General features: G+C 45.9%; 1 protein-coding gene across 2 annotated transcripts in view; it reads right to left on the reverse strand.

The window, feature by feature from the left end:
• Nucleotides 1-23,689, reverse strand: part of KCNJ5 (potassium inwardly rectifying channel subfamily J member 5) — a 75,716-nt gene that overhangs the window by 15,516 nt on the left and 36,511 nt on the right. For both annotated transcript variants that reach the window (XM_060251199.1, XM_060251198.1), the window contains one exon: nucleotides 20,612-21,558. In XM_060251199.1, the coding sequence (XP_060107182.1) occupies nucleotides 20,612-21,551 (940 nt within the window). In that variant the 5' untranslated portion in view covers nucleotides 21,552-21,558. The remainder of the gene's footprint in view (nucleotides 1-20,611; nucleotides 21,559-23,689) is intronic.

The raw sequence follows: 23,689 nt of genomic DNA on the forward strand, positions 1-23,689 counted from the left end.
TGAACTACGTGGGCAGTGGTTAGAGGGCTGGACTAGAGTCTAGGTCTAGGAGATTCAGGTTCGAATCTCCACTCTGCCATGGAAGCTTGCAAGATGTCCCTGGGCCACTCACGCAGTCTCAATCTAACCTATCTCACAGGGTTGTTGTCAGGATAAAATGTAGGACAGGAGGATATAAACCAGTTTGGTCCCCGCTGGGGTGAAAGACAGGTATCAAGGAAATAAAACAAAACAAGATAATAAGTGGCCAAAGAACATACGAGCCTTGCTGGATCAGACCAGTGGTCCATCTAGCCCCGCCTACCAGTTCCTCTGGAGGGCCAACAACAGGGCATAGAGGCCAAGACCTTCTCCTGACGTTGCCTCCTCACTCTGGGATTTAGAGGCTGACTGCCTCCGAATGTGGAGGTTCTGTTTAGGCCCTATGACTCGTAGCCACTGACAGACCTATCCTCCAATAGTCTGCTTGCTGAAATGGTGTTAACGTGCTTCTGTGTTGCTGTTTTTATACCACCCTGTCACTGGTTTCACCAAATGTATTGATGTCATTTGTTGATCATGTGGTTTTCTTATTTTTGCTGCACATTGTCATAAGATGATCTAGTCATATTTTATGGGGAAGCAGCTAAGAAATCATTCAGACGGGTAAATAAACCTTGGATATTCAACGCTGGGCTTTTGACAGAAAAGGATTCCCTCCCCCCCCCCCCCCAAGTAGCAGTCAGTATTTTATCATCTTTGACAGATGTCATCATAGTCGAATGACAACATCATACATGCAATAATCAATGTTTGCCAGTATCTGACAGCAGAACTGCCACAGCATTTAGTGACAGCAGAAATGCCACTTCGTTTTTTAAAAAGTCCTAAAACATGTATTTTAAATATGGAAGAAAACTCCCCCCCAAGAGCTGGATTTTCATGTCCTATTTCAGCACCGAAAATTCCATGCCAGAATTCGGGGTAATTTTAGAGAAAAACCTGAGTCTGAACAGCAGTGTTTGAGAACTCATCAAATAGGAATTGTTTGGGAGGGGGCAGTGGCTCAGTGGTGGAGCATCTGCTTGGCATGCAGAAAGTCCCAGGTTTAATCCTTGGCATCTCCAGAGAGAAGGACAAGGCAACAGGTGATGTGAAAGACCTCACCCTGAGACCCCGAGATGTGAAAGACCTCACCCTGAGAGCTGCTGCCAGTCTGAATTGACAATACTGATCATGAGAGGCCAAGGGTCTGAATCAGTAGCTATTAGCCACAGCGTATTGTTGGAACTCTCTGTCTGGGGCAAGTGATGCTCTGTATTCTGGGTGCTTGAGAGGGGCAACAGTATGAGGGCTTCTAGTGTCCTGACCCCACTGATGGACCTCCTGATGGCACCTGGGTTTTTTGGCCACTGTGTGACACAGAGTGTTGGAATGGATGGGCCATTGGCCTGATCCAACATGGCTTCTGTTATGTTCTTATTCATTATAAGACAACTGTGTGTGTATCTGTGAGACCATTTTTCTTTCCATGAGACTAACATCGTTTTGGAGACAGGACCAGAAATCCACCAAGTCAGTTCTGCTGAGCAAAGGGAATGTCGGCTGTCATTCCTTGTCATTTGCAATGACAGTTTTGCTAGAGTGACATGCACTTTGCCAGCCAATGTGCTTTCCACCCTTGTGTAACACTCATGTCACAGTTCAATTAATCACTGCTGCCTAATGAGCTTCCCTTTTAATGAAGGCAAAGGAGGAGGATTCATGGCCTAAAGGAATCAGTGGGCCCATTGCATTAAGCAAGAGGCAGAAGAAGAGCTTGGGTTAGGGTCACCAGGTCCCTCCCTGCAACCAGCAGAGGAGGGGGGAGACGTTGCGAGAGCAGCAGGGAGGCCCATCCAATGTACAGAGATGTGTCTACATCACTGCTCATGTCATCATATCTGGGATGTTGGAGCAACCCTTTGGTATTTGGGCAAAACCTCTATGGTCAATTTGGCTTCTACCATAGAGTTTTTCCCAAATCCCAGAGCATTGCCCTGACATCTTGGATGTGATAGTGCTTCCAGGTCACATGGGCAGTGATGTGGACACATCACCCGCACATGGGATAGATCGACCTCTTTCTTGAGGTAAGCCTTCCCCACCAGCCAGCAGATCAGCAGTGGGGAGGTGGGACCTGTTAGCAGGGGACCCCCCACACACACCTCTCCTGTGGGGAGTCTGCCAACTCTAGCTTGGGCAGTTTTTATAAAGCAGCCTTGGCTGGTGAAACACTTCTGATTCTTACCCTCCTCTCTCTTGATGCAGAACAATACATCCAGAGCTGTAAGAAACAAAACAAAAAAAAGGACCTTCCTCCTCTGCAGAGAGGCAGCACTTCCATGCACGCTTACTTATGAGAAAGTCCCATTGAACTCCATGGGATTTATGTGCAAGCAAACACACGCAGACTGGAGCTGTAAATAAAACTTTCTGCCTTGGAAACTGATTGAATCTGAGAAACAAGGCAGGGAAAGGTAATGTCTAGATTAAATTACAGGGGAGACAGAGGGATACGGCAATTATTTATTAGATCGTGGTGACATTTTTCAACTCCCCCCCTCAGAAATATGTTGCGAAAAGCTATTACGTGCTGAGGTGTTCTTCCCTCTCTCGCACACACTGCCCAGCTGGTTGGGTATTGGTTCTCTTTCTCATAGGGTTACCAACCTCTAGATGGTAGCTGGAGATTTCCCACTATTGCAACTGATCTGCAGCTGATGGAGATCGTTCTACCGGAGAATATGGCCACTTTGGAAGGTTTACTCTATGGTATAATTCCCCACTGAAGTGCTTTCTCTACCCAAACCCCACCCTCCCCGGGCTCCACCCCCCCCCCCCCCCCAAAAAAAATCTTTAGGTGTTTCCCAACCTTGAGCTGGCAACCCTACCAATGGTCCCCCAGTGTTATTTAACCACCCTGGCATTATGTGGATCCTCAGAAGGAGAAATATGTTTCTAGAGTTGTCAGATTCCAGGATGTCTCCCAGAATTACAACTGACCTGCAGGCTACTGACAGTCCCCCTGGAGGACATGGCAATTCTGGAGGGCAGATTTTGTGGCAGGAGTTCCCAACCCTTTTGAAACTGTGGGAACGCCCAGGGAAATGCTGAATGCCACTTTGAGATCAGGAAGCAATTTCCTCCAGGCTAGTTTGGCCAGGAATCCTGGAAGGTTTTTTGGCCATCTTCTGGGTATGGAATAGGGGCCACTGGGGGCATGGGGGGAAAGTATTTGTGAATTCCCTGCATGGCGCAGGGGAATGGACTAGATGACCCTAGAACTCCCTTCCAGCTCTATGATTCTATGAACCTTTGGAATGCTGATAAGCACAGTGTGCACAGCCAAATGACATCATAAAATGGCTACTTCAGGAGGTGGAGTCAGCTACAAAATGGTTGCCTCAGCTTACTTTCATTCATACAATGAAGATTAAGGTTGCCAGCTCCAAGTTGGGAAATCCCTGGAGATTTTGGGGTGGAACCTAAGGAAGGTGGGGTTTGGGAAGAGGAGGGATTTCAATGAGATATAATGCCATAGAGCAGGGGTGGCCAATGGTAGCTCTCCAGATGTTTTTTGCCTACAACTCCCATCAGCCCTAGCCATTGGCCATGCTGGCTGGGGCTGATGGGAGTTGTAGGCAAAAAACATCTGGAGAGCTACCATTGGTCACCCCGCCATAGAGTCAACCTTCCACAGTGGCCATTTTCTCCAGGTGCCCTGTTCTCTGTCACTTGGAGGTCAGTTGTAATCCCAGGAGATCTCCAGCCATCACCCGGAAGCTGGTGCCTCTAGTGAAGATCCTTGTGACGTAGAGGCGGCTGCTGCCAAAGTAACATTTTTAAAAATCCGAACAGCTAATCAGACGTCTTGTGAGGCAAAAGCCCCACCTGGACCTGCCCACTTTCAAAAAACACTTAGCAGGTATCATGGTGCCCAAGGGATCCATCTTGGGAACACCTTGCTGTATGGCAGGGGTGGCCAAACCGCAGCGCAGGAGTCACATGTGGCTCTTTCGCACATGTTGTGTGGCTCTTGAAGCCCCCACTGCCCTGTTGGCCAGCTCAGAGAAGGCATTTCTCTCTTTAAATCACTTCCCGAAGCCAAATCAGCGGGCATCTTGGAGAAGGCTTTTAAAGTTAAAGTTGCTTTCTTTCCACCTCTACCTCACTCTTCCCCCCACATCTATTTTCCTTCCTTCCTTCTCTGAAACACCTATCATTCATGTCTCGCAGCTCTCAAACATCTGATGTTTAATCTATGTGGCTCTTACTTTATGCAAGTTTGGCCACCCCTGCTCTATATGGCATCAGTTCTCTGCTGAGCTCCCTCCCTTCCCCAAACTCTGCACTCCCAGCCCTCCCTGCCAAAGGAATCTCTCATAACAGAGTTATCAACCTGATGATGCACTCTAGACCAGGGGTGTCGAATTCATTTGTTATGGGCCGGATCTGACATAAATGAGACCTTCTTGGGCTGGGCCATGTCAGGTTGGGCCGAGCCGTGTCATGCCCGGCCATGTGTGTACCTATTTAAGATCAGGTAGCAGAGACATAAACTTTATAATGGACACAGAAAAACACAAATAAAAACGTAAAACATGCTTAAAACGTTAGCACTCATTGGTCTTAAAGATGCTTTCTTTGTATTTCTCCCTGGGGATCCAGGGAACTGGGCAAAGGAAGCTCTGGCTCTTTCCTTCCTTCCCCAGGGGACTGGAGGGGGGAGGCTCAGCCAATAGAAATAAAACGGCTTGGTTCAGTAGCTCCGCTGTGCAACTGAGAGAGTCTGGCAAAGCAAGCTATTCCTCCCCCCCTTCCTCCACAAGGGAGGAGCCTCAGCCAATGGAGAAAATAGAGGTTTTGTCCTGTAGCTCTTGTGCAATTGAGCAAGCCTTGCAAAGCAAGCTGTTATGCAGAAGGAAGTAAGAGAGAGGGAGAAGGAAGCAGATGACAGCCAGCTGCTCAGGAGCCTGATAGGAGCCCTCTGGGGGCCTGATTCAGCCCCCAAACTGCATGTTTGACACCCCTGCTCTAGAGATTGCAAACTGCCCCTCCCTTTCCTCTGGGAACAGCAGGGCATGGTTGCTCAGAACCAAAGGAAGTGGCCACTCTGCCCCCCGCCCAATATCTCCTTCAAGAGCAGCGGCACCCAGACGGCGCTTAGAGTCAGTGCTCAGACAGCCAATTAAGAGTGGTGCTTGGAATGAGCTTCTGCCGCTGCTGCAGTGTGTGCGCCTGTCTCCAGGATTAAGAGCTCTCATATAAGCCACAATCAAACAGGCTAATGAAGGATATTCATTCTTTAAAAATTTATAACCCTACATCTGGGTAACCTTCTCTCTCCCCGCCCCCCACACCAGCATGAGCTTATGATTAAAATAAAATCACATCCTACAATAAAATACAAGGTAAGAAGCAGAACCATCCAAACAGACAGCACATTAAACCAGAGAGCAATAAGAAACCACAATTCAGTGTCTGCACAAACCAAAATCAGTCATCTGGAGAATATCCAAACAGGATCAGAGTTGGTTTGAAGTGATTTTCAGCTTTATCTTTTTGCCTTTTGTTTTCTCTCTGTCTCTCTCTTTGTCTCTGCCCGCCCCCCCGCTCAAACACACAAATACATATAATACATAAAAACCAGCAGGGGACTGTGTGGCATAACGCTTACAATGCCAGACTAGGAATGGGGAAACTCGGGTTCAAATCATCCTCCTGCTGTGAAGCTCGTTGAGTGACTTGGAACCAGTCCCTCTCTCAACCTAGCTGACCCCACAGTGTGAGTGTTGCGAACCTCCAGGTGGGACCTGGAGATCTCCCGCTTTTACAACTGATCTCCAGCTGGCAGAGATCAGCTCCCCTGGAGGAAATAGCTGCTTTGAAGGGTGGGCTCTATGGCATTTTACTCTGCTGAGGCCCCTCCCTCCCCCATCCCCATCCTTTCCCAGATCTACCCCCAAAGTCTCCAGGTATTTTCCAAACCAGACCTGGCAACCCTACCCAGGGTTGTTGTGAAGATAGAATGGGGAAGGGATGGGGCTTTTTTGTAGCAGGAACTCCTTTGCATATTAGGCCACACCTCCCTGATGCAGCCAATCCTCCTGGAGCTTACAGCAGGCTCTGTACTGAGAGCCCTGTAAGCTCCAGGAGGATTGGCTGCATCGGGGTGTGTGGCCTAATATGCAAAGGAGTTCCTGCTACAAAAAAAATCCCTGAGAAGTGAGAATGATGTCTGAAGCCCTGAGCTGCTTTGTGGAAGGCTGGGGGGATGGGAAGCTTGCTGCATAGATTAAAATGGGTGCCATCCTGGATGATATGTGACATCAGCCAAAGGGACAGCTCACAGTTTTTGTTCTATGGAGAGAAATAACCATCCAAAAGGCTGCAACCCAGGGTCATTATGCATAGTGGGGGGGGGGGGGTGGTCCAGTGGTAGAGTTAGGGCTGCCAGGCTGCTGGCTTCAGTGGGCAACCACTGGCTATTTGTCCCCTGCCCCAGCCACTGCTCAAATGAATAGCACAAGTGAGAAGGCAGGGGGGGTGGCAACATGCAATGTCATGACATCACTTCTGGTTGAAAAATCACATGACACTCTAGAAATTTCCCAAATCTATGATAGAAGTCATAGAGATCTTGTAAATGCCTAGAGCACAGTGCAACACGGTGATATCATGACTAGACTTTTGACTGGAAATGACATCATGGCATTATACCATGCCATCATGACTGTTCCCTCCCAGGCTCTTGCCAATTGCTGGCAGTTCAAGGTAGGGTGCATATTTTGCATACAGAAAGCCTCTGGTTTAATGGCCAGCATCTCCAGTTATTAAAGAACCTCTGGGAAGGCCCCTCTCTGCCTGAGATCCCAAAGGGTCTTGGTCGGGCCAAGTAGTGGGTCATGGTAGTTGCAGTAATGGTTTGACTTGGTACAAGGCAGGTTTGTACGTAAGCAATTTTTTAAATCAATTTTTTACCCATCCCACTGAAAAGAAGTTGTCTGACCAAATTTTACTTATCCACACTATTGCAAGGTCAATCCCAAGAAGCTATCTTTATCACAACAAGGGTCTATGCATGTGTGAACATGAATACTTGTTGATGTGTATGCATAAGCACTGTGAAAAATGGACAAAGGTAGGATTGCCAGCTTTGGGTTGGGAAATATCTGGGGATTCTGGGGGAGGGGTGAAGCTTGAGAAGGGCGACGCTGGAGAAGGGGAGACACTTCAGGGGGATATAATGCCATAAAGTCACCTTCCAAAGCAGCCATTTTCTCCAGGCGAACTGATTTCTGTCATCTGGAGATCAGCTGTAATCTCAAGAGATAGATCTCCAGGTAACCCTCCCTAAATTCCCTGAGTTCTCAGCATCCACATTTTGCCAGGCTGATTAAATTACACCGGAAGACCTTTATTTTTATTTATTTATTTTCTTTGATTTATATCCTACCTTCCCTGTATGGGCTCAGGGCGGCTAACAACCAATTACCTTGGGTAATGACTCACAATATCTGATAATAATAATCAGCGGTGGAATTCTAGCAGGAGCTCCTTTGCATATTAGGCCACACCTCCCTGATGTAGCCAATCCTTCCTCCAGTAGGCCCTGCAAGAAGAGCCCTGTAAGCTCTTGGAGGATTGGCTACATCAGGGGTGTGTGGCCTAAAATGCAAAGGAGCTCCTGCTAGAATTCCACCGCTGATAATAATTCTAAAATCACGTGTGAAGTTGCTAAATTTTGTGCATTAATTCTTAAATTACGGGAACTGCAACTTAAAAGTTCCGGAAATTTTTACCATTGCATTACTATTGTATTTTATGCTTGTTTGAACTGTATGCTGGTCTAAAGACCGTAATAAACGACTACTGGTAGTAGCAGTACTAGACCCATAGAAGCATGCTCTGAGAGCCATGGGAAAGAGAGACACATCCCTTGTCATTTCTGCAATGCCAGAAGTTGAACCAGGGGTCCAAGTGCGAAAGCCTTGAGCATTAAAAGCTTGCATTCCAACCATCTTCAGCCACTTAGCAAAATCTGGAAATAACCCTCTCAACCCCGATGGAATGACAGAGGATCAGCTGGTTTCACTTCAGAGCTCCAAAACCTGGGGAGGAATTTGGACACAGAGAATCTCAGCAGCACGCCTGCCAACCCCGCTTCCTTGCCTGCACACCAAATGTGGCGTGACTCTTTGGGGACCAGAATAATGGAGTTTACACAGATACAAGCTCCTTAATGCTATTAGGCGCTGGCCTGTGCATTCTCTAGGGTGGAAGAACCCATTTGTAAAGCAATACGCTTTTGTCATGCTTTTAATTCCAGGGTTGTTATTGATAATGACTTCCTCTTTGCATATCATTAGCCATGACTGAGCTTCTGGATGAAGAATCACTGTCTGTAGCCAAGCATAGAATCGATTCTCACCAGGCCTGGTAACCTGCTCCCAACTCTTCTTAAGTTACCAGGGACACTCCTTATTTTGGATTCCCCAACCCTGGTCAGTCACTGTTCCTGATCTGCCCCTGTTATTTTCCAACAAAAGATAAAGGACATGGAAAGACACCTTGATCTCTCAAGATGCCTGGATTTTATTGTGTCTGATTCAACTAGGTCTCATCTTGCTCCTCTCCCCTATCTTACTAACAGGGGATCATAAGATGAGGAAAGCTTTCTCCCTGGCAGGATGTTCAACCCTCCCTTCTGCTGTTCTTGAAGGAAAGTATAAGAAAATTCCATTTGCTCAGAGACTTTGCCACTGTGAGTTGTAAAAATTAGAAGCAATCGAACATGTGCTTCTAAGATGTCCTTGGTATAGTTTAAAAGGTAAAGGTAAAGGTAGTCCCCTGTGCAAGCACCTGGTCGTTTCCAACTTTGAAGTGATGTCACATCATGACATTTTCACGGCATACTTTTTACGGGGTGGTTTGCCATTGCCTTCCCCAGTCATCCATACTTCCCCCCCAGCAAGCTGGGTACTTATGTTACCGACCTCAGAAGGATGGAAGGCTGAGTCAACCCTGAGCAAGCTACCTGAACCCAGCTTCCACCGGGATCGAACTCAAGTCATGAGCAGAGAGTTTGGACTACAGTACTGCAGCTTTACCACTCTACGCCATGGGGTATAGTTTAGGCCGTGCTAAATACAAATTTCCCTTGGGTTAAGGCTAAGCCAGGGCTAACAGAGTCTGCTCAGGTAGTCCATCTCCTCTCAGATGCCAATCAGAATATCACAAAACAAGCAACTAAGTTTTGTAATGCTTGTCTTTGTCTTAGAAATGCACCTGTCTCTTGATTTTATTGATACTTTGATTAATTTTACTATTCTATTTTAACCATGGATAATTTTGCCATTCAGTGTTTAAATTTATTTAAATTATTAGGCTTTTATGGTTGGCTTGGTGCCATATAAATAAACTGAACTGAACCTGTTATTTTCCCCTTGAGTGATGTCTTATTAAAATTTTACTGCGATTTGCTAAATTTGTTCATTTCCCAGCTTCTGCTCCATCACCAGGATTTGTAGAAGATCAACTACAGAGGGTTTCGGTTGGAGCTGGGAAAAGCACAGCAGAGGAAAACCAAGATGGTTTGAGAAGTGGGAGCATCTTTCCCATGAGGAGAGTTCTGACCCTCCAGGTGGGGTCTGGAGATCTGGAATTACAACTGATCTCCAAATTATGGAGATCAGCTTCCCTGGAGAAAATTGGTGCTTTGGAAGGTGGACTATGTGGCATCATATTTTGCTGAAGATCTTCCCAAGGCTCCACCCCCAAAATCTCTGGGTATTTTCTAACCCAGAGTTTGCAACCCTACCTGTGAGGAAAGGCTGACAGGTCCAGGACTTTTTAGCTAGAAAAAAAGACTAAGACAGAGGAAAAACATGGTTCAAAGCAATAAAATCATGCATGGGTGGAGCAAGTTCATAGAGGGAGCTTTGTCTTGCTTTCCCGCAATACCAGAGCTCAGGGGCACCCAATGAAGTTCATGGGCACAAGATTCAGGATGGACAAAAGGAACAACTGCTTTACTCAATGAGTAATTAAATTATGGAATTCACTACCAGTGGAGGGAGTGATGGCCATGAGCATACATGCCTTAAATAGGGATTAGACAGATCCATGGAGGAGAGGTCCATCAATGTCTACTAGCCATGGCAATTAAAGGGACCTTCTGTATTTAGACAGTGAAACATTGAAACCCAGTGCCAGGAGGCAACATAGAATCATAGAATCACAGAGTTGGAATCAGAGGAGGGACTGTGTATCAGAGGAGGAACTGTGTGACCATTTTGTTCAGCCTCCAGAAGAAGAAGAGATTGGATTTATACCTTGCTCTTCACTAAAGGAGTCTCAGAGCGGTTTACAATCTCCTTCCCCTTCCCTTCCCCTCCCCACAACAGACATCCTGTGAGGTAGGTGGGGCTGAGAGAGTTCTGACAGAAACTGCTCTTGAGAGGAACAGCTCTCTGAAAACTTGTGACTGACTCAAAGTCACATCAGTAGGTGCATGTGGAGCTGTGGGGAAACAAACCCAGTTCTCCCAGATAAGATTCTGTGCACTTAACAACTACACCAAACTGGCTCTCCAGGGCAACTGGTTGGCTGCTGTGTGAAGCAGGGTGCTGGACTAGAGAGACCACTGGTCTCATTAACAGAGGCCAACCAGAGTTATAGTCCTATGAAGCAACTGCATGAAAACACCTCGTACTGAGTGAGACCATCAGTCTAGGAAGGTCTACTCTGCTAATGACTGTCCAAGATATCAGGAAAAGTTCAGCCCTACTCTATAACCCTTTAACCACGGCGGACAGGGTCAAAAGCCCTGTCAGCTGACGGCGGCGGACAGGGTCAAAAGCCTGGGGGTGCTACTGGAGCCGTCCCTAAAGATGGAGGCTCAGATAGCAACCACTGCCAAGTCCGCGTTTTTTCATCTTAGACGGGCAAGGCAGTTGGCCCCCTTCCTGGACCGCGACAACCTAGCAACAGTGATCCATGCTACGGTCACCTCGAGGTTGGATTACTGCAATGCCCTCTACATGGGGCTGCCCCTGTGCCGGACCCGGAAATTGCAGCTGGTGCAGAATGCCGTGGCCCGGCTGTTATTGGGCCTCCCAAGGTGGGGGCACATTCGGCCGGGTCTTCGGGCTTTGCACTGGCTTCCAATAATATACCGAGTCCGGTACAAGGTGCTGGTCATTACCTTTAAAGCCCTATATGGCCTGGGACCTGCCTACCTGAAGGACCATCTCTCCCCACACGTTCCCCAGAGAGTACTGAGGTCTGGGATGCAAAACCTTCTCACCATCCCCGGGCCCAAAGAAGTCCGTCTCAAGACAACCAGAGACAGGGCCTTTTCTACAATGGCCCCCACATGGTGGAACCAGCTGCCGGAAGAGGTGAGGGCCCTGCGGGATCTTACTCAGTTCCGCAGGGCCTGTAAGACAAGCCTCTTCCAGTTAGCCTACGCCTGACTAGATAAATGTAGCTTATCAGACTTCAGTGAAATATACTGTATAGTTTTAACGTTAAGATTTTAAGGTTTTTAGGTTTTAAACACTTCGACTTTTTTAAATGTAATAAGTTTGCACTCTGTTTATTGTTTTATCATTTGTTGTGAGCCGCCCTGAGCCATTTTATGGGAAGGGCGGGATATAAGTCATAGAATAAATAAATAAATAAATAACCAGAAATGGTAAAGACTGAAACTGGAACTTTCCACACACAAAGCAGATGTTCTACCACTCAGCTATGGTGGCCACTTCCCCAAAATGTACATTTTCTTTTTTATGATATTGCAGTGTCCTTCATTTCTGTGACATATCCACAATATGAGCCATGATAAAGGACCAACAACACCCCCAAGATTACACAGAAGGAAAATGTACTTCCAAAGGTTAAGAACAATGCTCATCTTAATAGCAGCTCGAACATCTTAGCGCATCAGAACAAAGCCAAAAACTGCTGATATCAAAGACAACTAAAAAAAATATAAGCCACAATTAAATGTCACTACTGGCCAGAAATGTTTTCCTAGCATTCCAAAATGTGAAAGTGAGAATAAAATTGATTCGGATGCAACATTAACCTCTGAAAAATGATGGGGCCTTTACCCTTTTTCAAGCAGCTTTCAAGAAGCACTGAGTTACAAGCATCCTTTGCAGTGGGACTGAGATCAGCACGTCCCATGGCAACTAGGGGTGCTTTTGAAGCTCTCATCCTTAATATTAAGGTTGCCAGCCTCCCAGTGGGGGCTGGAGATCTCTTGCTTAGGGATGGGCATCAACTGGGAAAACAGAGGTTCGTCCCAGTTCGTTAGGTCCCACGAACTGGGATGAACTTCCCAGTTTTGGGAACCAATTTGGGTTCATGAGGTTCATGGATCTTCCCTCCCTCCTTTCTGATGGGGCATCCCCCTGAGGCCAGCAGAATGGAAGGGAGTAAGATCTTCCAAAAGTCATTAAAAATGAACATTCCCTTTAAATGGCTTTTGCAACTGGGCGTCATGCAGGAGTGGAATTGAAACGGCGAATTCTCTGGGAAGTGGCAGATTCACCCAGCTTTAAAGGGCTTTTGCAAACTGTGCCTCCGCTGCTGCCCTGTCTTGTGACTCAATTCACTTGTGAGTGGCAGCAGCAGTGGAGCTTGCAAAAACCACCAAAGAGCTTCCTTTAAATGATTTTTGCAAGCCAATTTTAAAACGCCTTCTCCAATCCCTGCCATTGGCACCAGCAAGTCAAGGGGAGGTTTGTGGGGGCAGGATGGCATGAACCAAGGAACACAAACCACGAACCAGGCCCAGTTTGTGACAAATCACAGTTCATAATTTTGTTCATGCCCATTCCTACCTCTGCTCTTATACTTGACCTCCGGACATTAGAGATCAGTTCCCCTGGAGAAAATGGCTGCTTTGGAGGGTAGATTCTAAGGCATTGTACTCTGTCTTCTCCAGACTTCACCTCCCAAATTTCCAAGTATTTCCCAATCCAGAGCTGGTAACCCCAATCCTTACTCATTCACCCTGAAAAATCCCCATTTTGTTTCTTCCTAGTGTGACTTGAACCCGAAATACTTCATTTTTCTGTTTCCCCATATCAATTTTCCCGTGCAATTTGCATATTTTAAACATTTTTGTTCATGATTTTGATATATACATTATGTCTAAAAAATGAAGGGATCCCCCCCCCCCCTTACTTCAAAGATTCTCTGATCTGACTTTAGTCCTGTTGGGTTTCAGCACTGCTACAGTGGCACTGGTTCTGCTGCCTGCCTTGCAAACATGCCCCCTCCCTACACCTCAATTTCTACTGCAGAGATTCTCTGGGAGAATCTGCTGGGCTTGTATGCTTGCCTTGCTTCCCCCCCGCTCCTTTGGAAACAATGGAGGATGGGAGTATTCTCTTTGGATGCCTGTAGAACTGGACCCCCAGTTCAATCTTTTGAAACTTTGGGGTTCTTTTGGGGAAAGGCTCCAGCAGCTACACAGCAAATGTGGTTCCTCTACCTCAAACCTCTCCCCCCCACAAGCCCACTTAATATATCCTAGGACAGGGGTGTCAAACATATGGCCTGCGAGCTGGATCAGGCCCACAGAGGGCTCTAATCAGGCCCTCCTGCAACTGGCTGTCTTCTGCTTAACTTTCCCTTGCCTGCTTTTTTCGGTCGCCATTTTGTGTTTCTCTCCGGACAGACCAGAGCAGCAAAGTAGTCTTTCCCTCTCCCCCCTCCCTTTTCCCAAAGGGAGGAGGAGGAAGGAGCAGCCTCAGCCAATAAGGGAGTTTGGCTCTAAAGCTCTGCTGGGTGATTAAGTTTGCCAGGCTCAATTAATCACCCTGCAGAGCTACTGAGACAAGCCTCTCCTCCTTCTAATGAATGGCTGAGGCTCCTCTCTCTCCTTGTTGTGCCAGGGGGAAGGAAAGAAAGAGCCAGAGCTTCCTTTGCACAGTCCCCACCATCAGGAGAGCTGCTAAGAGTGCTTTTAAGACTAGCAATGTTTTAGTGAAGGTATGACCTTTTTGCCTTTCTACAGAGAGAGAGAGAGAGAGAGAGATTTTTTGGGCTTGTTATGGGTGTAATTGGATTCCCCTCTTTTTCACTGTACTTATGCCTCTAGTCTTGCTCAATAGGAAAGCATGTGAACTATTTAGAAGAGAAATATCAACATTAGGCTGAGAGTGTGTTCCACCCCGGGTTTACCCAACAACTTTTCCTTAATTTTCCTTTCACATTTTCCTTTGATTGGGGTCTTGAATTTAGACTTCCCAGATAGTAGACTGACACTGATCACTGTACATGGCTCTCTCTGTCCTTATAGTTGTTTTTTGGGGGGAAGTTGGATTTTTTTTCAAATTGTAGTCATTTTTCTGGGGAAAATTATAGCTTTGTAGACAAGCACATAGCCCTCAGTCTGTGCCATGGTGCCTTCACATGTTCTTGACTAGTACGTGAAGCAACTTCTGTACAAAAGCTCACAGTGCCCAGCTGCTTCATGTTCCTCTGGGTCTTAGGCTCAAAGCATTGATCATGAAACATCTGTAATGAATGTCAATGAATCAAAAGTAGGTTTGCAATTTACAGATGTGCACACCTGAACAGCACATATTCAAGACTGGTACAGCACAGACATTGTCTGCAGTTTTTGATGAAATAATTCATAGCAAGAGGTGACATTTATCAGAGACTGTAAAACAAATATTGCAAGTGTGCTAATATTTCAAGCATGTTTTATTTTAAGTAAAAAAATAGCTTTAATTGTGTGTCTGTGCCCTTTTAAAAAGTTTATATGTTCGCTACCTGGCGTTACATTTTATGATATACACGTCCCGGCCCGACAAGGTCTCATTTATGTCAAATCTGGCCCTCATGAGTTGGACATTCCTGCCCTAGGAGATTTACCATTAATTATAATGGTTCCATAGGCTATAATGGAGCCAAAAAATCGGAATAACTTGAATTCCAATACAATATCAATACTGGAATTTGGGTTTTCAGGGCCTAAAACCCCGAATCTGAAAAGTACAATTTTTTTTCATGCACATTCCTGTAAACAATACATGATTAATTTTTTGGAATTTAATCTGGTACTTGCTCTCAGCTGCTAGGACATTGTATGCGCAGCTGTGGAAACAAGGAAAAATACCAGAGAAATGGGATTGGATTGTGAAGGTTTTATCGTGGAGTGAGATGGACAAATTAACTAAAACTTTAAGAGACTATGATTTAGATATATTCAAAAAGGAGTGGAAGAAATTTAAAGGATATATCGAGAAAGAGTGGAATGTAAAAAGACATTGGACAATTTTTTAGTATCAATGAGAAAAGAAAAGTATTGAACTTTGATTGGTTAGCGGTACCTTTATAATTGAATTTAAATTTATAACTTCGGGGAAGTCAAATATTGGAGGGAGTGGGGGGTTGAAATATCATATGGGTTAGTATAGAAAAGAAACAATTAAATATTGTAACCATATGTTATTAATAAATTGTTAAAACACAAAAATTTTTTGGAATTCGCTGTCACAAGATGGGCAAGATTGCTATTCTAGGACAGTTGCTTTTTTAAAGGTTAGACAAATTCATGGAACCTACTGTCATGTACATGTATTCGAACCTGGCTTGGCTGGCCCTGGATAGCCTGATCTTGTCTGATCTGGGAAGCTAAACAGGGTTAGACCTGGTGGTTACTACTTGGATGGGAGACCACCAAAGAACCCCAGGGTCTCTGCAGAGACAGGCAATGGCAAACCACCTCTGAACATCGCTTGCCTTGAAAATCCTACAGAGTTGCCAATCCGCTGGCTATGACTTGACACTTTCCACCACTCCCTATTATTTTTATTTGTTTTTAATGTAAATTGGTTCCCCTAATAAAGATATAACCTCCTTACAATTGGTTGTACAAACTAATTCTAGTATTAATAGGCATGCAAGCCTGTGGCAGATCTGTGCCTCGGGGTGGCTCTAGAGATTCTCTTTTGACATTGCAAACTGGGCCACCGGAATGTATTGCCAGCAATCACGTCACTGCAGTTTTGAATTATCATTATTCATATTTGTATCTTATTTCCCCCCCCTCTAAGCAACACAGGATGACAGACAAGGGGATTGTCCTGTTTTATCTTCACAACCATGCTAAGAATTGGGGCAAAACTGCATATTACATTTTTTTTTCATTAAGCTGAGTATAGGTTCCCAGAATACGCCATGTGCAGTTGCAATGTTATGCAAATAACTCCCACCAGGGCTGTCTAAGCATGGAAATATGGTGAAGGGGAAGGGGGGGGGGTTGAGGGCTGAGGTCCTCCTTCATTCATGGCAAAGTCCCATATCAAACTGGGGCCCCTGCAGGCTTTAAAAATGACATTCCCCACTAGGGCTGTCAACCTTCAGGTGGGCCCTGGAAATGCCCCAAAATTACAACTGATCCCCAGATGATAGATATCAGTTCACCTGGAGACACTGGCTGCTTGGGAGGGTGGACACTGTGACATTATACCCTGCTGAAGTCCCTCCTCTCCCAAATCCTGCCCTATCCGGGCTAGGGCTGCCAAGTCCAAATCAAGAAATATCTGGGGGCTTTGGGGGTGGAGCCAGGAAACTTTGGGGGTAGAGCCAGAAGACACTGAGGTGGAGCTGGGGTGGGACAAGCATAATTGAGGGAGTTCTGGCCATCACAATTAAAGGGTTCGCAGAATGCCTTCCCTCCACTGGAAATAATGAAGGATAGGGGCACCTTCATTGGGGGCTCATAGAAATGGACCCCCTGGTCCAATCCTTTTGTAACTTGAAGCATGTTTTAAGGCAAGGCACCAGATGCTATGCTGCAAATTTGGTGCCTCTACCTCAAAAAACAGTCCCCCAGAGCCCCAGATACCCATGGATCAATGGGAATGGATCTCCATAGGAATAATGGAGTGCCCAGGAGACATTTCCCTCCCCCCCATGCTTTGTGATGACCCTGAAGTGGGGGGAGGGCCTCCAAACCAGGGGATCCCCTGGCCCTACCTGGGGATTGGCAACCCTAGTGGACATTGTGACATTATACCCTGCTGAGGTCCCTTTTCTCCCAAATTTTGCCCTCCCCAGGCTCCATCTTCAAACCAATAGGAATTTCCCACTCCAGAGTTGGCAACTCCATCCCCTGCAGCTGCTGTATGGAACTAGGGAAAGTAAGTAGGGTCCAGGAAACTCAGAAAAAAATGAACCCAACTGGCTAGAAAATAGCATATAGTTGGGGTCCTTTGATTAAGCCAAGAAATTATCTGTCCTGCACCAATACATACATTTTGTCCATGCAAGAATGTTCAGTAGGGTTGCCAGCTTCCAGGTCTTGGGCAGAGAATCCCCCAGTTTTGGGGGCTCCTCCCTGCCATCGACCAGGTGGCCGGTAGAGGAAACTCTTCCTCTAAACGGGGATGTCACATGGGACATCACCCAGAAATGATGTCATTGTGTTGGGGACATTGCACAAGGGATGTTCTGGTATTTGGGCAAACTCTATGGCTTAAACCCAATTTAACGATCGAGTTTGCCTAAAAACCAGAGCACCCCTGGCACAGTGACATCACTTCTAGGTGGCGTCATCATGTCAGGGACATTGAGAAACATCCCCACCCACCCCTGGAATACCCCCCAAATCCTTCTGCCAGATGGGCGAGGGGACATGGGACCCCTACTGTTCAGCTATTTGTTGAGACACATATAGACTAATTACACAAGTTTTTAAAAAACCCACATCTGTAGTGACCAACAATTCCCAGAATTTCAGTGGCATGTTTTCCATTTATACAAAGTTGGCATTGTTTGCGTGGGCAAAGGTTGGATTTGAAAACCAGCTCTGAACCTCCTGCTTTCTTTGTACACTCCTACTTCCCTCAATATTACACATTTTCAAGAACTCATCAGCCTTGGTAGTTTCAAATATAGACAGGGAATACGCAAGTCCATTGATTTCCAAAGGAGCTTGCTTTGGTTTTCTTTTTATTAAATGCATTTTCTTTGTCCGTTTTATCTTGTTTGGCAATGAGCTTCCATGGCAACCATCAAATCTTGAAGGTCACGCAGGAAGCTGCATAGACTCCAAGAGAGAGTTAATAGAAGTTGCAACCGGGGAAACTTTCCCTTCCCCCAGAACTGCCACTGTGTTGCACTGACTGATTTGTTTGTCTTGAAGAAATGTGTGTTCTTTCATTGTAAGAGCTGTTCTCTGCAAACCTCCATTCAGAAGCAAAACCTGAGCTAAAGATTGACCTCCTAAACCTCCTAAACAAGGTTTACGACAGCCTTGATATTTTGGGGGCTACTCTGCAAACACAGAATTTGGGGATGTTGTTGTCACTCCCTACCAAATTGCAACTGATAAGGAATCTCAAGACAATGCATCCTCCTGGACTGAATTGAGATCTAAGTTTCCTGTCTCAGTACCAATGCTGATTTCTCTATGCCTGCTACCCCTCTGCGTTTCACACCTAATTCAGTCAAATCTCCTATTGTCATTTGCCTGCTACTTTCATTCACCTGCTGTTGTCATTCAGCATCTGAAATCACCCCACTCTCCAAGATATAAGGACAGATGGCTGCATCTGAAGAAGTGAGCAGTGATTCATGAAAGCTCATATCCTACCATTAATGTTGTTAAGTCTTTAAGGTGCTACTGGACTCTTGTTCTTCCCAAACCCCAAGTTTCATTAGAACTCAGAAATAATCCCTAGAACTCAAAAACAAACCATGAAATGAGTGTGAGCTTTCAGACATTTAATTCTTCTCTGTTCCATGGCTATTATTTCCTTCCCTTGGGCCTGAGCTCCCCACCAAAAAAAAAACCCTTTTTACATATTCTCTTTCGCTGGGCACAAGATTTGTTTAGTCTGAATCCTGGAAGCAGAATATATCATGCAGAATAAGGTCCAGAATAAGACCCGTCTTCCTAGCTGATTGGCCAGGGTTCATACAGTTGATCCAAACACAGCTGTAGACTCTGCAGAAAGTGGTTAAAAACTTTAAAAGCTTGTCACCAATACTGTCTTTAATAATAATAATAATAAATGTAAAGGTAGTCTCCTGTGCAAGCACTAGTCATTTCCGGCTCTGGGGTGACGTTGCATGATGACATTTTCACGGCAGACTTATTACAGGGTGGTTTGCCATTGCCTTCCCCAGTCATCTACACTTCCCCTCCCCTCCAGCAAGCTGGGCACTCATTTTACCAACCTTGGAAGGATGGAAGGCTGAGTCAGCCTTGAGCTGGCTACCTGAACCCAGTTTCCAGCAGGATCGAACTCAGGTCATGAGCAGACAGCTCGGACTGCAGCACTGCAGCTTTACCATTCTGTGCCACGGGGCTCCTTGCCTTAATAATACATGTATTTAATTAATTGATTTCTACCCCACCTTTCACCCCTAATGGGGATCCAAAGTGGCTTGAGAAATACCTGGAGACTTTGGGGGTGGAGCCTGGGGAGGCCACGGTTTGGGGAGGTATATGGTATATAAGGCCATAAGTCCATAAGGCCATAAGTCCATCTTCCAAATCACCCATTTTTTCCAGGGGAGCTGATCTCTGACATCTGGAGATCAGCTGTAATTCCAGGAGATCTCCAGGCCCCATCTGAAGGATAGCTACCCTACCTATGTAGCCAGTCTTATTCTTCTCTTCTGTTGTGAGCTACAATGAATGCACAGGAAAACAGGAGAGAGATGGGGAAACTGATCTTCTTAATCCCCCAACACTGGCTAATATTGTGCTTCACTTCTGTTATTGATTGCCGATATATAACAGAATTATTGCCTCAAATGAATAAATTTTGAATTAGCTCATGGGTAACCCCCCCCCCCAAAAAAAAGATGCCACAACAAGCTGAACAATCGACAATGGGGTGGGCGCACAGTGAAGCCAGTTCAGGGTGGAATACAGCTGCCAAGCCCTCAGTCCAGATGGGGATTCCCCCACCCAGGAGGTTCCCAACTTCCCTGTGTGTCACTGGCATGATGACTTCATCCGGAAATGATGTCATCAAAATGGCGGCATGCACGCGGGCCACTCTAGCTGTTTCCAGGAAAACTCCATGGTTTTTCCCAGACGCTCTAGCCATTTGGGAGGTAAAACTCTATGGTACAATAGGTGCCATAGAGTTTTAACCTCCCAAATGACTACAGCATCCCGGAAAACCATAGAGTTTTCCCAGAAACGCCTAGACCGGCCTGCGCACGGACCACCATTTTGACCCAGAAGTGACGTCATTTCATCGCGCATGTGCGAAAGTCCCCCGCTGGGACTTGAAGAGGACTTGGCAACCCTAGGGTGGAATGTCTGATCAAAACTTCCCATTACAAAATAAAACAGTGTCATTAGAGGCATGGCCAAGCTTTTAGTGTGACCGCAGCCTAAGTGTTCTTTGCTTACTGCTAACAGTACTTTGGAACCAACCCATCGCCATTAAAACTGATGCCTGTTTCTGTATAAATGGTGGAAAATTGCATTTAAAAATTGTGAAAGAAAACAAAGAAAAGGGTTTTCTGAACCATGCTCAAAAATCAACATAAGCAAAGTGCTGACTGGAACAACATTGACGCTGCAGTAAGGTCTTACCTGTTGCTTCCACCATCCCCTCCAAAATCACCACGATTTCAAACTCTTCTTTCTCCAGCTGGGCACGGGACATCTCCCAGAAGGGGCTTTTTTCATTGATTTCATGAGAGATGATGAGCGGCGACACCAGAAACAGCCGGTCATCTCCAGTGTCAAAACCCACATTGATGTCTGTTTGGTTCAAAGGGATGAATTCCCCTTCTTTGGTCTGTTTGGATTTGATCAGCTTGGCTCTAATGGAAGCCTCAACAATGTGGGAATTCCGCAAGTCCCCAACCCGGAACATAAGACACAGCTTCTCGTCCCTCATGGAAATCACAGCATTGTTGGAAAACATGAGGGTCTCTGCCCTCTTCTTTGGTTGGCTGATCTTCACAAACATGCACCCTACCATGAATGCATTGACTATGGATCCCAGTATGGCCTGAACCAAAAGCAGGATGATGCCTTCCGGGCATTTTTCAGTGATAACTCTATGACCATACCCAATGGTGGTTTCAGTCTCGATGGAAAATAGAAATGCTGAGACAAACCCACTGAGGTTTTCAACACAAGGGATCCAATCCTTTTCCCCTACATGGTCCAGATCTCCTCGTATGTAAGCAATGAGCCACCAAATGAAGCCAAAAAACAACCAAGTGATAGTGTAAACCATGGTGAATACAAGCAGGTTGAAACGCCATTTGAGGTCCACCAATGTAGTAAAAAGGTCACTAAGATAGCGGTAGGTTTCCTGAACATTTCCATGGTGGACGTTGCACTTGCCACTTTTTTGCATGTAGCGCTGTCGCGGCTTCTTGATTTCGGCTGCCAAAAGGCGTGTTCGATCAGTGGCAATCGGGATGTCATCTCGGGCCTGTTTGGGAATCTTTTTGTGCTCTCTTGGAGTGACGCCAATATCCATGTCCTGGTTCATGAAGATTCTAGAATCTCCAGCCATGGTTGGGCTAGATTAGAAAAACAACAACAATAAACGTAACTTCCTGAGTAGACATAAGAGCATAAGAAGAACCCTGCTGGATCAGACCAATAGTCCATCTAGTCCGGCATCCTGCCTCACACACTGGCCAACCAGTTCCTCTGAAGGGACAACAACAGGGCACAGAGGCTGAGGCCTTTCCCTGATGTAGCCTCCTGGCTCTGGAATTCAGAGTTTTAGTGTCTCTGAATGTGGAGGTTCTCCTCAGTCACCATGGTTTGTAGCCACTAACACTAATCCTCCTTGAATCTGTTTAATCCCTCTTTATTGAGTGCCCTCAAGGTATAGTATTTTGGGGGAGAGAGAAAAAATTCTCTTTGTCAACTCTCTCCACTCATGCATAATTTTATAAACCTCTATCATTTTCCCCCTTAGTGGTCTCTTTTCTAAATTGAAAAGTCCCAAACTCTTTAGCCTTTCCTCATAGGGGAGGTGCTCCAACCCCTAATCCTCTTGGTTGCCCTCCTCTGTACTTTTTCCCACTCTGCAATGTCCTTTCTGAGGTACGGTGAGCAGAACTGTACACAGTGTTCCCAATGAGGCCGCACCGTAGATCTGTATAGGAGCATTATAATATTGGCAGTTTTATTTTCAGTCCCTTTCCTAATAATCCCTAACATAGAATGTTTGAAAAGGGAAAAAAACCTGATTGGACAAAATTTGCTTAGGCAAATTAGATTAGATCAGAGGGGTAAAAAAGGTAAAGGTAGTCCCCTGTGCAAGCACCAGTCGCTTCCAACTCGGGTGACGTTGCATCACAACATTTTCACGGCAGACTTTCTACGGGGTGGTTTGCCACTGCCTTCCCCAGTCATCTACACTTCCCCCCCGCCCAGCAAGCTGGGTACTCATTTTACTGACCTCGGAAGGATGGAAGGCTGAGTCAACCTCAAGCTGGCTACCTGAACCCAGCTTCTGCTGGGATCAAACTCGGGTCGTGAGCAGAGCTTAGGACTGCAGTACTGCAGCTTTACTACTCTGCACCACGGGGCTCTTTAGATCAGAGAACAGAGGTGCAAATGGGCTTGTCAAATCTTCTTGAATATCATCTCCAGCAAACAAGAGGGGGTAGGAGGTTGACACGCTCCAAAGAGATAAAGTGCCTGTTAATGGAACCTCTTTGTTCCACTGGGGAGAAGAAAGACAGACAGAACCCACCAGGAATCTTATCATTTTTCTGGGTACAAAGAAGGAACCTCCTAAGGAGAGCAGCCTCTTCAGTAGATCAAAGCAAGAAGGAAGCCACATGCACCAAAAATGTACATCTATTGCAAGCCCTGTTTGAAATCTAACCAAGTCTGTTAATGCTCTCACTTTGATCTTCTCATGACTCTGTAGATGGGGCAGGAGCAAGCAAAACAATTAGAGAGATGTACTTTGGGGAAAAGCAAAAACTTAAGGATGACTCCAAGGGCAGAAGAATAAGCAACAAAGAACAGGCTGTAGATGGAACCCACTTCCTACTTCCATGGATCATACTGGCATCAACTGGGAATGGGGGTTCTCCTATTGCTTTGTTTTAGAGTCTTGGCAGAAGATACTCTGCACTTTGATACCAAAAAAAGAGATCCCATTCTTAGCATTATATCCACATATCATGCTCCTGTGGGCAGTATCGTACTGGATTAGCCGGAATTTTGCTGGAAAAGATGAGAGGGGAAGCATTATTTTTGTGTGTGGAAGGAAAATAGTTTGCTGCACTCTGAAACTTTATTTGGAAATGGGCCTGGATAAGCAGTCCAGAGCACTTTTTTTTTGTAAGCACTTTTTTTTTGTGCCTACCCAGCAGACTGGAAGAAAGAATTGCCTGTTTCCCAGGATGGCACAAGCTAGCCTGATCTCATCTTAAAGATGAGCAGCATCAGCCCTGGTTGAACATATGGACATATGAAGCTGCCTTATACTGAATCAGACCCTCAGTCCATCAAAGTCAGTCTTGTCTACTCAGACTGGCAGCGGCTCTCCAGGGTCTCAAGCTGAGTTTTTTCACACCTATTTGCCCGGACCCTTTTATAGTTGGAGATGCCGGGGATTGAACCTGGGACCTTCTGCTTACCAAGCAAATGCTCTACCACTGAGCCACCAAGTTAAGACTTGAA

Source organism: Heteronotia binoei, chromosome 12 (assembly GCF_032191835.1).
Source record: "Heteronotia binoei isolate CCM8104 ecotype False Entrance Well chromosome 12, APGP_CSIRO_Hbin_v1, whole genome shotgun sequence".
Classification (NCBI taxonomy): Eukaryota; Metazoa; Chordata; class Lepidosauria; order Squamata; family Gekkonidae; genus Heteronotia; species Heteronotia binoei.